The sequence below is a fragment of the Chiloscyllium plagiosum genome, chromosome 3, assembly GCF_004010195.1.
Source record: "Chiloscyllium plagiosum isolate BGI_BamShark_2017 chromosome 3, ASM401019v2, whole genome shotgun sequence".
Taxonomy (NCBI): Eukaryota; Metazoa; Chordata; class Chondrichthyes; order Orectolobiformes; family Hemiscylliidae; genus Chiloscyllium; species Chiloscyllium plagiosum.
In genome coordinates this window covers 98,067,910-98,084,272 of record NC_057712.1, presented here as the reverse complement: position 1 = coordinate 98,084,272, position 16,363 = coordinate 98,067,910, and the positions used below count along the sequence as shown (strand labels likewise).

Here is a 16,363-nt window from a genome sequence, read left to right as displayed (position 1 = left end):
TCATTTTACCATATCCCAACCTCTCCACTGTTCATATCTCTTTATACTCCCTTCATTCTTCATCTTGCATAGAAAGCATTCCACCTACACTTCCTGCCATTTCTTTGTCTTGGCTATTCCTTAGGACTTGTCAACTACAGCTTCAAAATGATCACAGGATCTCTCCAATTCATTTCAACAACTCTTTTACCATAATTTATGCTCTTGTCTACTTCTAACCTCTCTATCCTTCCTACCTGTACCTAGGGTTTGGTGGGGAAGCTATTAATTTCCATACCAGAAATTGCATGCATATTTCTATTGATCAGAATCAAATCTGCTCAATAACTCTCAATTTGATTGGCCTCCATCTTTGATTCCCATCATATTAAAGGCTCCTAGCCCCAGCAGTTCCTAATGTGATAGTTAGCGCCATGCTGTCAACTCTGTAGAAAGAAGGCATGAGTGTATGAACAGCTGCATTAACTTCCGGATCTTTCCGAACTATCATCAGCTCCTATTCTCCATGGCTGAATACTCCAACATCTCTTGGGAGGTTAAAACTTGCCCCAATCTGGTCAACATTATTTCCAATCAGGAAGTGTCACATCTAACTCCCCACCTCCACCCTTCCTCTGCTACTTCAGCTCTGATTCAAGATGTGAGGTTCTAATAAGTTGTTTCTTCCATGGTCGAGGCCACCTGCTAAGCCTCCTATGACTTCTCCGCCTTCTCTTTCATCCTTAGGTTTGCAGGTTCTCTCCTCACTTTAAAACCAGGCATGGGACAGTGAGCAGAATATTTGTCCATTTCTGTCAGCGAGAAGCTCCATCCATTTCGAGGACCGGTTGTTGTTGAGGTGCATACCCAAAATGGACACTCTACTGCTGTTCACTTCCTCCAGCTCCGTGCAATATCCGTGCTTATTGGCTAATGTGGCCTGTCAAAAGGAATTGGAGGAAGTGACTGTCCTCTGAAATGCCCAGCTTGAATATTTTGAGAGTGAAATTCAAATTGTGTATAATGGAGGATTGATGATTTCAGAAGGAAAATTGGGGGAATGTAAAATGGTCTGCTTTGGCTGAGAATAATTTCATCTCCCTCATTTTAGGTGTTTCTGCTAAATGTTTAATTTATCTTTTGATCTCTCTCTCTCTCTTGTTATCACTTTTGATTTGTGTACCTTTTATGAAAGATGCAGAGGCAATCTTTATGGGAGGGGCACAATATAACTGCGTTTGGGATAGCTGGAAGGTGAATTTTCCCAAATTCACATTGTGCCCACAATTGTACAGGTGGACGGATAATCCTGACAGTGGGAACTGGGAAAATTACCCCGAACATCATGGGCTGCCTGTAATGCCAAAGCGAACTTGTTGTACAATTTGTTTATCTGTTTTCAGAGAGTTTGTAATGGGAGGAATCAAAAAGATGTTTACATTGGGCACGATGCTCAACATATGCGAGGTGTTCTTTCCTTGCACTACCCACTGGAACATGGCGTTGTGACAAACTGGGATGAAATAGAAAAGGTATGCTTAATTGAAGTGGACTCAGCTTAGAAAGTTAAAGATTACAGAATGTTTACTAACATTTCTCCAAAGCTGAAAGGTTTAGGAACTTTACCAGTTGTAATGACTTTACCAGGAGGAATGTAGAATAGAACTCGACTCCTCCTGTAGGCCGACCATCAGCGTAAACGTGTTGAATCGATTACCAAAATGGTCAACTACTTCTCTTTTGTATTACCTCAGAATAAAGGATTTTTACCAGCATTCTTTGATGAACTCAAAATAATCTGTTCGTTAGAAACAAAATTTATTTGAAAACAAGTCGCAAGCATTGGTTAACATCTGAATTTAAACTATATTACTTTAATTCTAGCACAGAAACATTCACATAACAACAGAAAGACAAGTCTCTGTAGAACTGGTTTTTTTAAATATAAAGGCAAAAGGGGGACAGAAAAAAGTGTTGGCCATGGGTCTGGAAGCCAGAGATAGAAGGTAATGACTTCTCACATCCACTGGATTTACTGTACATGAAGTCAAACTGTGGACAGCGACAGACTGATGGTAAAACTTCAGTTCTGATTGGAGTCAATCTGGATTCCAGTCTTTAGAACATGAGTATAGTCCAAATTTTCAGGTTACACAAATTAGAAATACTGATGTTTGGATATATCATGTTCACAAGAACTTTTATTGAGAACAGCATTTCATAAGAGAGACTTGCAGCTTTTGGGGTATATTCCTTCTGACTCCTGGGTAAGTACAGATAGGGGTTGCTCGGCAACCATCAATAGACAGGTCCCTTAATCATGTTCCAGTAATTAAGGCAATAAAACAGTGGTTAGCACTGCACCCTCACAGCGCCAGAGACCCGGGTTCAATTCCCGCCTCAGGCGACTGTCAGTGTGGAGTTTGCACATTCTCCCCGTGCTCCGGTTTCCTCCCACAGTCCAAAAATGTGCAGGTTAGGTGAATTGGCCATGCTAAATTGCCCGTAGCATTGGGTGTAGAGGAATGGGTTTGGGTGGGTTGTGCTTTGGCGGGTCGGTGTGGACTTGTTGGGCCGAAGGGCCTGTTTCCACACTGTAAGTAACCTAATCTAATCTAATCTAAAACTCTTCTCTCTTTGAAAGCTTTACTTGATTGTGTTCTCCAAAGTCATTAATTTTTCTGTAGCCAGATGATTTACAGCGTGCATTGCTGTTGACCTCACTCCTTGACAAGACCCTATTAAACTCAGAAATATCCAAACCATTCTATATCTTCTAATTGTTCCACACCATCCTTAAATATAAGTATGTACTCTAAACATAGCACAGACCATTAGGCTCCGGTCTTGGACCCCAAATATTTGGCAAAGTGATCTTGGCTAATTGGTCAGTGTGTTGAGTATAGGAGTTGGGAGGTTATTATGTAGCTGCACAGGACATTGGTTAGGCTAGTTTTGGAATACTGCATGCAGTTCTGGTCTCCCTGCTATAGGAAGGATGTTAAGAAGTTTGAAAGGGGTTCAGAAAAGACTTACAAAGATGTTGCCAAGGTTGGAGAGTTTGAGTGACAGGGAGAAGCTGAATAGGCTGGGGCTGTTTACCCTGAAGCATCTGGGGAGGAGGGGTGACTTTTTCGAAGTTTATGAAATCATGAGGGGCATGGATATGATGAATAGTCAAGATCTTTTCCTCAGGGTAGGAGAGTCTAAACCTAGGGGCTATGCATTTAAGGTGAGAGAGGAAAGATTTAAAAGGGACCCAAGGGTCAACGTTTTCACACAGAGGGTGGTACGTGCATGGAATGAGCTGCCAGAGGAAGTGGTGAAGGCCGGTACAATTACAACATTTAAAAGGCATCTGGATGGGTACATGCATAGGAAGGATTTAGAGGGATATGGGCCAAGTGCTGGCAAATGGGACTAGATTTATTTAAGGTATCTAGTTGGCATGGATGAGTTGGACCGAAAGGACTGTTTCTGTGCTGTCCATCTCTATAACTCTATAATTATAAGTGATCTGTGTTTTGAATCTGATTAAAACCAGTTAGGGGTTCCGGTAATGATTGCTGGATGCAAGCAATGATTTCATTATACTTGGATGGAAGCATTTCAAGATTGATAAGGTGCATGTACAATCCCAAAGCTATTCTATGCTACTTACCAATGTACTTAAGTTTAAATCAGTTGAGAACTGTGTAAAAAAAAACTGGGGTTCAAATGGGAAATCGGCCTTCTTGAACTTTTCCAACTGAAATTTCTACATGCTGGGATTGTACTCCACTATGGTGAGATAACTAGGCAAACTTCATCTCAAAGCATAGCTGTGCAGTCACCCAAATGAACCATGACCCAGTCAAAGGCAGCACTTCTGAGAAATGGAAAGAATGTGATGTATAACCAATTCAAAGTCACATTTGTTTCAAGCTTTTTATGTTGGAGACTGCTTTACTTAACACTCGGATTACATTACATAATAAACTATTAAAAGTGTGGCTCGCCCAAAGGTTTCATTGATACTGATGCTGTAGGGTAAATGTAACTGAAGAGGGGAAGGGAAGGAAGAGTTTCCGAAATGTTGAAAGAGCCTTGGCCCAAGTGAACAATTGATTTTGGGAGTATTTTAACATTTTAACATTTAGGTCTACTTACTAGATTACTAACAGATTAGATTAGATTACTAACAATGTGGAAACAGGCCCTTCGGCCCAACAAGTCCACACCGACCCGCCAAAGCGTAACCCACCCAGGCCCATTCCCCTACATTTACCCCTTCACCTAACACTACGGGCAATTAAGCATGGCCAATTCACCTAACCTGCACATTTTTGGATTGTGGGAGGAAACCAGAGCACCCGGAGGAAACCGACGCAGACACGGGGAGAATGTGCACACTCCACACAGACAGTTGCCTGAGGCGGAAATTGGACCTGGTCTCTGACGCTGTGAGGCAGCAGTGCTAACCACTGTACCACCGTGCTGCCGTGATTACTAATTACTTTATTTCATACTGCTTCAGTGATAACACTACATATAACTTGAATAAATCATCAATAATATTCTTTTTAGATGTTTTGTTTTGACTTCAGTTAATACCTAATAATTGTAGAATGATTTTGAAATCCTTTACCTGCCACAGCCACTGAATGACTCCTTTCTGAGCAGGTTTTGAACATATTCCAACACTTTCTCAGGTCGTTTCTCTTTACTTAAACATTTGAACACAAACTTCCAAAATCAAATCAAGGTTCTAATCCTTTTTGTTTATCTAATACATTGAATGCCTTTTCAGTGACTTAGGCATTTTATTAAATGAAACTAATACAGTAGGCAAAACAAACAGGTTTATAATGTTGAAGGTTTGTCTATAAACTCAGTGCTAAGATTCTGCTGGTCAGGCGGTTTCTTTTTATGGAGAGCATTGTGTTTGTCGAAGTCCTCTTGAAGTCAGCAGTTCAACCAAAGCAGCTTGAATGTGCTCCAGAGGGTGTGTGTCTCTTTCTCTCTTTGGTGGTTACATTAATCCGATAATGTACAGCTGACATTTTGTATAACTGGATGAAGAGTTCATAAGTTCATAAGATAGAGGAGCAGGAGCAGAATCAGACCATTCGGCCCATCAAATCTGCTCTGCCACTCGATCGTGGCTGATATGCTGCTCACCCCCGTTTTCCTGCCTTCTCTCCATAACACTTCAACACATTACTGATTTAAAAATCTGTCTAACTCCTCCTTAAATTTACCCACTGTCCCAGCATCTACTGCACTTTGGGGTAGCAAGTTCCACAGATTCAAAACCTTTTGAGACAAGTAGTTTCTCCTCAACTCTGTTTTAAATTTGCTACCCTTTATTATAAGACCTCCCGTCCTAGAACGCCCCACAAGAGGAAGCATCCACTCCACATCTATTTTATCCACACCTGTTCTCATTTTGAATATATCAATTTGATCTCCCTTCGTTCTTCTAAAATCCAGAGAGTATAGGCATAAACTGTTCAATCTCTTCATACGACAATCCCTTCATCTCAGGGATCAATCTAGTGAATCTCCTCTGAACTGCCTCCAATGCCACTATACCTTTCCTCAAATAAGGGGACCAAAACTGTGCACAGTACTCCCAGGTGTGATCTCACCAGTGCCTTGTATAGTTGCAACAATATTTCCTTACCCTCATATTCTATTCCTTTGGCTATAAAAGCCAATATTCCATTTGCTTTCTTTATTGGTTGCTGTGACTCATGAACGAGTACACCCAGATCACTCTACACTGGAGCACCCCGAAATCTCTCCCCATTACGATAATAGGCCACCTTCCAATTTTTTGACCTTGCATGTATCCATGTTAAACTCCATCTGCCACATTTTGATCCACTGTCCTATTTATATCCATTTGTAAGGTTCTTATTTCCAAATTACAATTTACTATCCCTGCCTATTTTTTGTGTTGTCGCACAAATTTGGCTTTAGAGCCTTCTATCCCTCTATCCAAGTACATTTCAAGCTATTCATCTCTCTTTCTCCAGTCCTGCATTAACTTCCAAACCACAAAACCTTATAAGAACTGGTTTGTATCTCATGATTCATATTTTTTTTAGATCCACCTTTTCAATTTAAGATTAAACGATCTTCATCAAATCCAGTAGAGTTAGATGATGTAGAGTGAGAAGAGGCTTGAATGCATTAGTACCAGCACAGACTAGTTGGGCTGAATGGTCTACTTCTGTGCTGCAAGTTCTATAGAATACACAGTTTCATTGAATCATAAAATTAAGTAACTGTACAGAATCAAACCCTGGCACTGAGAACCCCTGTATTCTGGAATTTTGTGATATCCTTGTTTAATATAATTTTACACGATGGACAGAAATTGGTTTCATTGTCATTTAGAAAGCATTCATACCAATTCCAGACTTTTTTAAAAAACATGTTTTAGGACATGGATCAAACTTCAGTAATGTGCAAATGCATTTTTGCTCTTTTGGTATTGACATTCTCACTCAATCCCATCCTATTCAAATCTGTGAAGGGCAAGAGCTAGAGTTTTGCAAGAACACTGTGTTCCTTTATAAGGTACCCAGCATCCTGACTTGGACAGTCCTGTCAGTCTTTCGCTGTTGCTGGGTCAGTAACTTGCAATTTCTTTATCTGACTGCATTGTGAGCTCATCATCACCACAAAAACATAAAGCTCAACATAACCTTGCAGGGCAACTAAGAATGAGTAATAGATTTGGGATTTGCTCTCATTCTTGGCACAAAGCGAAAGAATATATTTATATAATATGCATCCTTTGTGGTTCACAGACATTGAAGTTATTATTATGAGGCCTAATGCAATGTCTGTGGATGACAAGTTCCCAGAAATACCCAGAGAGTTAAAGGACCAATTATTAGTTAAGCGATAAATGTTGACCAAGTGTTAGGGAGAATATCCCAGTTCTTTTTGAAAAACATCAAAAATAAAATACATGTTGAACTAAACCACAATCTAATACCTCGCCCAAAAGGAATAATCTGCAATGATGCAGCATTCTGTCTGTACTGCAACAAATTGTCAACCTAGATTAAGCTTGCAAATTCATAGCAGGAATCGAACTTGAAATATTTTGATTCAGAGGTAAGCATGTTAACATGGAACCATGTTAATGCTAGTGAGTATTTTATTGAACATGTTTTTATGAAAGGAATAAAGTATTAATGATTTAATTCATTCCAGATCTGGCATCATACATTTTATCACCAGCTCCGCATTGAGCCTGAAGATCATCCAGTTTTCCTGACAGAGGCAGCCATGAACCCACACCGGAACCGAGAGCGAATGGTTGAGATCATGTTTGAAGTTTTTAATGTGCCTTTTACTTATGTGGCAATTCAAGCTGTCTTAGCACTTTTCTCTTCTGGGAGAACAACAGGTATGTGTATCATGCTGTTGTGTTTTTCCATGGACACATTTAAGAGGAATGATGTTCATGATTTGGCAATATTACCATATCTTCTGGCAAGGCTACACAGCATATGCATGAAAGTCAACATAATGAGGACAGTTTGCAGGATGAATAGTTGGGAATGACATGTGTAGAGTGTTATTTTGTTGTAAGACGTTCACTATTTGAATAAGTTATTTCAAGCTTCCTCGGTTATACAGTCAGAGTTTTGACAGCTCAACAACAACAACAACTTGAATTTATAGATTGTCTTTCATGTTAATAAGAATACCAAAACCTTTTAGTAGCTCACTAATGTTCTGGAATGTTCTATTTCAAGAATAACTGACTATATTTTAAGCACCATTTGCATTACCTTTGCTTTAAAATTATAGGTATAACCTTGGACTCTGGAGATGGAGTGACACACACTGTACCAGTCTATGAAGGGTACAGTCTGCCTCATGCCATACAACGCCTAAATCTGGCTGGCCGAGATCTCACAGAATATTTTGGAAAGGTGTGTAAAATGTTTATTTTAAAATAGATAAAATCCAGCAATTTGGATGGGAGATCCACAACTGTATTACATACCAAAGGGTATTCAGACTTGTGGCTCTTCTTACATTTCAGAAACACATATTTGTAAGACACAAATGAGTCATGATGTAACTTTATGGTTGAACTGGTGTGAGGGGCTGTATGGTCTATTCCTGAATTGATGTTTCTTCCAACAATTCTTCATCACAACTTTATTCCCATGTAATTATTTTCATTTTATAGTCAGATTTGTAAGTGACAGTTGACTTTCTCGAAATATTTTTAAAACCTTTCAGCCTATCTATTGTTTGAGCAAATCCTCTGGACAGCCTAAAGTGCTTTACAGCTGATTGTAATGCAGCCAGCGTGTTAATGAAGTCCTGTTGTGTGAAGGTTATGATAGCGATAACTACCAGCTTCTCAAAGACACTGGGGGATGGCAATAAATGCTAACCTGGCCAATGGTGTCCTGCACTCTGCTTCCTGAGATCGATGACCAGCTCCTTCACTTTGCTGACATTGAGGGAGAGATTGCCTTCATACCTTGGCACTAAGCTGGCTGTCTTTGTGTACTCTGTCTCATCATTGTTTGAGATCTGACCCACTACAGTGGTGTCATCAGCAAATTTTTTAATGGATTTGGAGCTGAATTTGGCCACACAGTTGTGAGTGCCTAAGGAGTATAGTAAGGGGCTGAGTACACAGGGTATCTTCCACCGTAAAGATGGGTGCAAAATGTCTGCTTGAGTCCTCTGTAATTTCCTTGTCCATAACTGTCTCCCCAAATTCATTTTCTAAAGTGGTTAAATTCACTTTGACCTATTTCTTTCATTTATATATTTAAAGAAGCTCGTATTGTCAGTTTTGCTTTCAGGAAGGCTGCAGGGAAGGCTTGTCCTTATCTAATTAGTCCCCATTTGCTGGATTCTGAATTTACCCCAGTCTTCAGGGCTATCACTGACTTACACCTTACATGCTTTTTTGTTCAAGTATATTTTCTCTTTATCTTCCTTTGTTAGCCATGATTGGTTTATCCCTCTTTTAAAATCGTTCCTCCTAACTAGGATATATTTTTGCTGAGATTTATGGATTACCTTCTTTAATGTCTGCCACTGCTTGCTTCCTGATAACCTATCTGCTTAATCCACTTTAGCTAACTCTATCCTCATTTCATGTAGTTCCCGTTATTTAAGTTAAACATGGTTGTTTCTGATTGAAGTTTCTTAACATTCAAACTGAATATTAAGTTCTACCATGTAATGATCACTGCTTCCTAGGAGATTTATTAAACTTGTCTCATTACCCATTACCAGCTCCCTGTTTGGCTCCATGACTCACTGCTGTGGGAAACTATCATGAACGCAGTCTATGAATTTGTTGTCATAGCTACCTTTTCCAACTTGATTGACCCAACCACCATGAAGATTCATGTCACTGTGATTATTGCTCAATTCTTTTTACATTCTCCTATTATTTGTTGATTTATACCCTTCGCTACAGTGTGACTAGTGTAGGCTACTGGAGATCCACACGTTACTCCTACCAGTGTTGTCTTTCCCTTGCTGTTATTTATCTCCACCCAAATGACTTTTACATCTTCTGAGCCAAGGCCATCTCTCACAACTGTCCTCATTTCATCTCTTTTTAATAGTGCCACCCTATCACCCTTTCCTTCCCTGCAGCCTTTCTGAAAGATCAAATATCCCTGAATGTTAAGCTCGCAGTTCTGTGTCTGTGTAACTGTGTCTCCATATTAGCTACAAATTCATAACCATTTACCTTGATTTGTCATCAGTTCATCTTGCATCGTTCAAATACTTCATGGATTCAGATGCAAACCCTTTAGGTTTGCCCTTTTGCTATTTTTAATCATCCTAATTTCTGTTTGTACTGTGGCCCTATTTGCCTCTTGCCCTTGATTACCCTGTCTACAATTTTTACAATTTACTAATTTTTTTCCTTTTATTGCCGTCCTTCTTGCTCTTTCCCTTGTCACCCTACTTAGGTTCCCACTGCCCTGCCGTTCTAGTTTAAATCCACACTAGCAAATACCTACTTTAGTCCTTGTCCTGTCCTGGTGTAACCCATCCACTTTGTGCAGGTCCAACCTCTCCCAGAATGGTTCCCAATATCCCAGGAATCTGAAACCCTCCCTCTTGTACTGCTTTTCCAGCCACACACACAACAAATTGTATCCTGCTATTTCTACTCTGGCTAGCACGTAGCTCTGGTGGTAATCCTGCGTTGAAAGTGTGGCACTGGAAACGTACAGCAGGTCAGGCAGCATCTGAGGAGCAGGAGAGTCAATGTTCAGGAATGTGGGGGCAGGGAGAAGGGGAGGGAAGAGATAAATAGGGTCAAGGTGAGGCTGGGGAGGGTGATAGATGCAGATGGTGGGGTGATTTGATAGGTCGGTGGGGAGAGTGAAGTGGTAGGTGGGAGGGAAGATGGACAGGTAGGACAGTTCAAGAGGGCGGTGCTGAGTTGGAGGATTGGATCTGGGATGAGGTCGAGGGAGGGGAGATTGGGAAACTAATAAAGTCGATGTTGATGCCGTGTGATTGAAGGATCCCAAGGGGGAAGATGAGGCATTCTTTCCCCAGTTATCAAGTGGCATGGATTTTGTGGTGGACTGTGAGGGGGAGTTGAAGTGGTCAGCCACAGGGCAATGGGGTTGTTCCCTGAAATGCTCCGCGAGTTGGCGTCCTGTTTCCCTGGTGTAGAGGAGACCACATCGAGAGCAACAGACACAGTAGATGAGGTGTTTGGAGGTGCAGGAAAATCTCTGCCGGATATGAAAGGTTACTTTGGGGCCTTGGTTGGAGGTGAGGAGGGAAGTCTGGGCACAGGTTTTACACCTCTTGCAAGGGAAGGTGCCAGGAGTGGAGGATGGGTTGATGGGGTGTGTGGAACTAACTAGGGAGTTGCAAAGGGAATGGTCTGTGCGGAATACAGATAGAAGGGAAATATATCTCTGATGATGGGGTCAGTTTGTACGTGGCAGAAATGGTGGACAATAATGTGCTGTATCCGGAGATTAGTGGGGTGGAAGGTGAGAACCAATAGGGTTGTATCCTTGCTGGGGTTGGAGGAGTAGGGTTCATCGGTGGAGGTACAGGAAGTGGAAAAGATGTGCTGGAGGGCATTGTTGACCATGTGGGAGGAAATTGCAGTCCTTGAAAAAGGAGGCCATCTGGGATGTCCTGGAGTGGAATTGCATCTCTTGGGAGCAGATACGGTGGAGGCGGAGGAATTGGGAATAAGAACCTGTCCTACCTGTTCATTTTTACAGAAAGGGGATGGCAGGAGGTATAGTCCAGGTAGCTGTGGGAGTCGGTGGGTTTGAACCAGATGTCTGTGTTGAGGTGGTCACCAGAAACTGAGACGGAGAGGTCCAGAAAGGGGAGGGAGGTGTCCAAGGTGATCCAGGTGAACTTAGGTCAGGGTAGAAGGTGTTTGTGAAGTTGATGCACTGTTCTGCCTCCTCATGGGAGCACGAAGTGTCACTGGTACAGTTATCAATGTAGTTGAGGAAAAGGTGGGGAATGGTGCCAGTGTAACTGCAGAAGATGGACTATCCCACATACCCGACAAAGAAGCAGACATAGCTAGAGTCCATGGCAGGTGCCCATGGTCTGAAAGAGGTGGGAGGATTTGAAGGAGAGGACCAGTTCAGCCAATCGAATGAGTGTATCGGTGCAAGGGTACGGTTTAGATTAGATTACTTTACAGTGTGGAAACAGGCTCTTCGGCCCAACAAGTCCACACCGACCCGTCGAAGCGTAACCCACCCATACCCCTACATTTACCCCTTACCTAACACTACGGACAGTTTAACATAGCCAATTCACCTGACCTGCACATCTTTGGACTGTGGGAGGAAACCGGAGCACCCGGAGGAAACCCACGCAGACACGGGGAGAATGTGCAAACTCCACACAGTCAGTCGCCTGAGGCGGGAATTGAACCTGGGTCTCTGGCGCTGCGAGACAGCAGTGCTAACCACTGTGTCCTCCTCTCCTGCCAACCCGGTTGGGTTGGCAGGAGAGGAGGAAACGGAGGGCTTGGAGTACTTCGTAATGGCAGATGGATATGTACAGGGACTGGATGTCTGTGGTGAAGATGAGGTGTTGGGGGCTGGGGAAACGAAAGTCATGATGGAGGTGGAGGGCATGCGTGGTGTCCCGAATGTATGTGAGGAGTTCCTGGACCAAGGGGAACAGGACGGTGTTGAAATATACGAAGGTAAGTTTGATGGGGCAGGAACAGGTGAAGACGATAGGTCAGCTGGGGCAGTCAGGTTTTTGAATCTTGGATAGGAGCTAGAACTGGATGGTGCGGGGTTCCCGAACTATGAGGTTGGAAGCTGTGGGTGGGAGATCTGCTGAGGTGATGAGGTTGTGTATGGTCTGGGAGATGATGGTTTGGTGATGGGAGGTGAGGTTGTGGCCGAGATCATGGTAGGAGGAGGTTTCCGTGAGTTGGCGCCTGGCTTCAGCGGTGTACAGGTCAGTGCGCCAAACTACCACTGTGTCCCCCTTGTCCGCTGGTTTGATGGTGAGGTTGGGGGTTGGAGCAGAGGAAGTGGAAGGCTGCATGTTATGAGGGTGAGAAGTTGGAGCGGGTGAGCGGTGTGGACAGGTTGAGGTGGTCCGTGTTGTGAGATCACTACCTCTGAGGTTTTACTTGAGTTAGGAAAGTTGAGCTACTTTGTGAAAATCCAGTGAGTGCACTGAGTGCTGAGTCTCATCATTACCATTTACATTTGCACCCAGTGGCAATGCTGCCTGGAGATACCCATTAACCTTTCTTCTCTCCAGCACAATGCCATATTGTGAAATGGTTTTTTATTCTGGTTTGATATCAAGAACATGTTCATACTGGTATGCATCTGCACCTGGAGTGAATTGCAATTAAATCTTGAGATTGTATTGCATTTATTGAAGCTTTTGTTCTCCTGGCAGTTTCATGTTTAACTTAGTCAATCAAATTAATTGCAATTTTTTTTTTCATTCTACAGCTGTTGAAAGAAAGGGGTTATTCATTTAATACTTCAGCAGAACAGGAAATTGTCCGAGATATCAAAGAGAAGCACTGTTATGTTGCCGAAGACTATGAAAGAGAAGTGGGGCACTTGGGAAATTGTGGCGAACTAAACTACAGATTGCCTGATGGACAAATAATTACAATAGGCAACGAGAGGGTCAGGTAAAGTACCGTGTATGTAAATGTACCTCTGCTGTTTGTAGCAGTGCAATCTGACATCAAATTAGAGAAATAGATCAAAGGCTATTTGAATCCCATGTGTCTAGGAACTATAAATTGTCATGTTTCTGATACACCAATCCTCTCATGCTGATGTGGCCAGCTATAATCTTGATTCATGTTTGTAAAATGCTAAACATGTTCGTGGCTTCTCTTACCACTTTCTTTAGAAACATGGAGAAAGAAAGCTGATGGAATCATTTGAGTTAATAGCTTTCTACCACTCCAGGAGTGGCCTCAACGCAGTAAATAGTGTAAACAAAGAGAAGAAATAAATGGACTTGCCCCATGACACAAAGCAGAGAGGAGTCGGGAATTTGTTCTAGCTCGTATTCAGAACCATAACGAGCATTCATTATCCATCATCAACTTTCCATTAATCTCTTACATTATTTTGTCCATCAGTCCATGACATTTAATGATCTATGTCCAGGAAATTCCAAGTCTCCATGGGCTTCCACTGCTTTTCTCTCTCTCTCTCTCTCTCTCTCCACCATCTTTTTTTAAGAAAAAGGGCTCAATCCAGCGTGGATGATCTGATGCTTACCTGTGCTGAAATATCCATTTGCCACAATTTTATCCTCTCCCTTGCTCAGTTAATAGCCTGTACATTTCCAACTACAATGCTGCTTACATTTGTGCGAGCAGCAAGGGGACAAAGCACAGGCATTATGCCCTTTAGTGACGTGTAATGGGAACCTTTTTTTAACCATCACAGCGAATGGTTAGGATCTGAAATGCACTACCTGAGAGTGCAGTGAAGTCAGATTCATTGTGGGATTGAATGAACACCTGAAGAGAGAGAACCTGCAGTGCTCCGAAAAAGTGTTTGGTGTTGGGACTTAACCCATCTTTTCCTCAGCTCTCCGGGACACCTGCAAAGCTACCTGTACCCACATCGTTACACCCATATCACGGGTGCAAGTCAGGTGCAGGGTTTTGGCCCACATATTTGGATCTCTGGTTTCCATCCAAAGAACTGTACGCTCTATTATTCTGAGGCTTTGATACTAATGTTATGAATTTGAATCCAGTTTGAATATGCATTTAAAAACTATGTAGCAGTCCTTATTCACAGGTCTAAAAAAAGAACTGTGATTGATCATGTAATGCAGATTATAATGGCCTGCTTCCACCTTCCAACATTCCCACATAATAGACTGTGGTAGTGTTCTGCATAATGAATTTTACATCAAAGTCAATTTGCTCCTGCTTAGTTAAATTAATTGAGAAGCCTTATTGAAAAGATGATGAGCAGTGTTTCCATTGAAGATGAAATTGACAGCTCTGTGCAATTTCACTTGGACTGATATTGATGAGTACTTCCACCCACAACTCGATGATCATGGTTTCGTATTTGTTTTAAAAGCCTCAAAGCTTCAGATTTTCTACTGGGTTCAAAGTAGTCTTTTGATCTGGTTTTTACCCCATTCTGAACATATGTCGATTCTGTATAAGTCACGACATGTAACAAGACAGTAGCAATGATGCTGTGATTCTGTGTTACACTGTACTCTCTAAACCTGACAAGTTTTAGCTTTTATAATAATTGCAAGTATTTTCATTAAAACTCTGCATGGGCAATCTGTACCAGTTATAGCAGAATGATTGCACAATATTTTATGCAGCCTACTGCTGTGAAAACCATGGAAACAGGACAAGGAGATCATGTGAGAAGTCTCATGGCAGTCTCCTGATGGTGCAAAAATGCCTCCCTCTAAAGTCTGTGGATGGATCTGTTTCCAGTGGTGGATCAGAAAGGGCTCTTTAAGGAGCCAATTGACACACACTATCCCTGACCCCATCAGTGGTGACTTAGGGATGAAATGGAATCTGCATGGGTCTCCTGCTGAACTTGCTGTCGACCCATCATTGGCATTGAAGAGAGATCCCTCTGCCAGGTCTATTGTGTCCATTTGAAGCAAATGCTGGAAGCCAGCCCCTCCCCTTGCATTTTGTCGTCCTCCACTGTCCCCTTCAGTGGTGCCAATCCTGCCTTCACTGGCCTGGGGTCTATTCACAATTCTGGGTGTCAGGTGGGTACTGTGTCTCCAGCAGTCACCTCTCCCACTGTGCACGCTGCATGAGGGGTCACTGGCCTAGGGGTGAATGGCAGCTTGTGACAATTTCAGAGAAGGCCTGGTGTTCAAAGGGCACTTGATTCTAAGAGCCTCGACCATGGAATTGCTGTCTCTCCAAACATGGGCAAGATCCCACCCACCCACACCCCCCCCCCCCCCCCCCCCCAACCACACAAAACCCTGGCTATTGTGTGTAAACTTGATGGCCAGTAGCACAAGACAGTGCTGTAGTATGGATTTTACTCGAGCGATTAATGCCTCGTGCTCTCAATTCCCACAAGTTGCGAGCTATTGATCAAACCGTACAGGTGGGAAAATTACATTTGAAACATTCATATAGCAACAGAGGAGAAATAACTCACTTTAATCCAAGTGTATAGATATATAATGCAGATGGATAAGTTTTTTTTAACAATGTTAGTGATTTTCAAATGGTGGAGTCTGTAACTTGTTTTACTTTGCAGCACTATGTGTTTAAGAAGGGCGGTAAAGACAAGCCAGGGAACTATAGACCGGTGAGCCTGACCTCGGTGGTGGGCAAGTTGTTGGAGGGAATCCTGAAGGACAGGATGTACATGTATTTGGAAAGGCAAGGACTGATTGGGGATAGTCAACATGGCTTTGTGTGTGGGAAATCATGTCTCACAAACTTGATTGAGTTTTTTTGAAGAAGTAACAAAGAAGATTGATGAGGGCTGAGCAGTAGATGTGATCTATATGGACTTCGGTAAGGCGTTCGACAAGGTTCCCATGGGAGTCTGGTTAGCAAGGTTAGATTTCATGGGACACAGGGAGAACTAGCCATTTGGATACAGAACTGGCTCAAAGGTAGAAGACACTCAAAGGTGGTGGTGGAGGGTTGTTTTTCAGACTGGAGACCTGTGACCAATGAATATGTGCTGGGTCCTCTACTTTTTGTCATTTACATAAATGATTTGGATTCGAGCATAAGAGGTACAGTTAGTAAGTTTGCAGATGACACCAAAATTGGAGGTGTAGTGGACAGCGAAGAGGGTTACCTCAGATTACAACTGGATCTTGATCAGATGGGCCAATGGGCTGAGAAGTGGCAGATGGA

General features: G+C 42.4%; 1 protein-coding gene across 5 annotated transcripts in view; it reads left to right on the top strand.

The window, feature by feature from the left end:
• Positions 1-16,363, top strand: part of si:ch211-241j12.3 (uncharacterized protein LOC566552 homolog) — a 110,836-nt gene that overhangs the window by 87,724 nt on the left and 6,749 nt on the right. For all 5 annotated transcript variants that reach the window (XM_043686929.1, XM_043686930.1, XM_043686928.1 and 2 more), the window contains 4 exons: positions 1,383-1,511; positions 7,192-7,387; positions 7,795-7,919; positions 12,960-13,147. In XM_043686929.1, the coding sequence (XP_043542864.1) occupies positions 1,383-1,511; positions 7,192-7,387; positions 7,795-7,919; positions 12,960-13,147 (638 nt within the window). The remainder of the gene's footprint in view (positions 1-1,382; positions 1,512-7,191; positions 7,388-7,794; positions 7,920-12,959; positions 13,148-16,363) is intronic.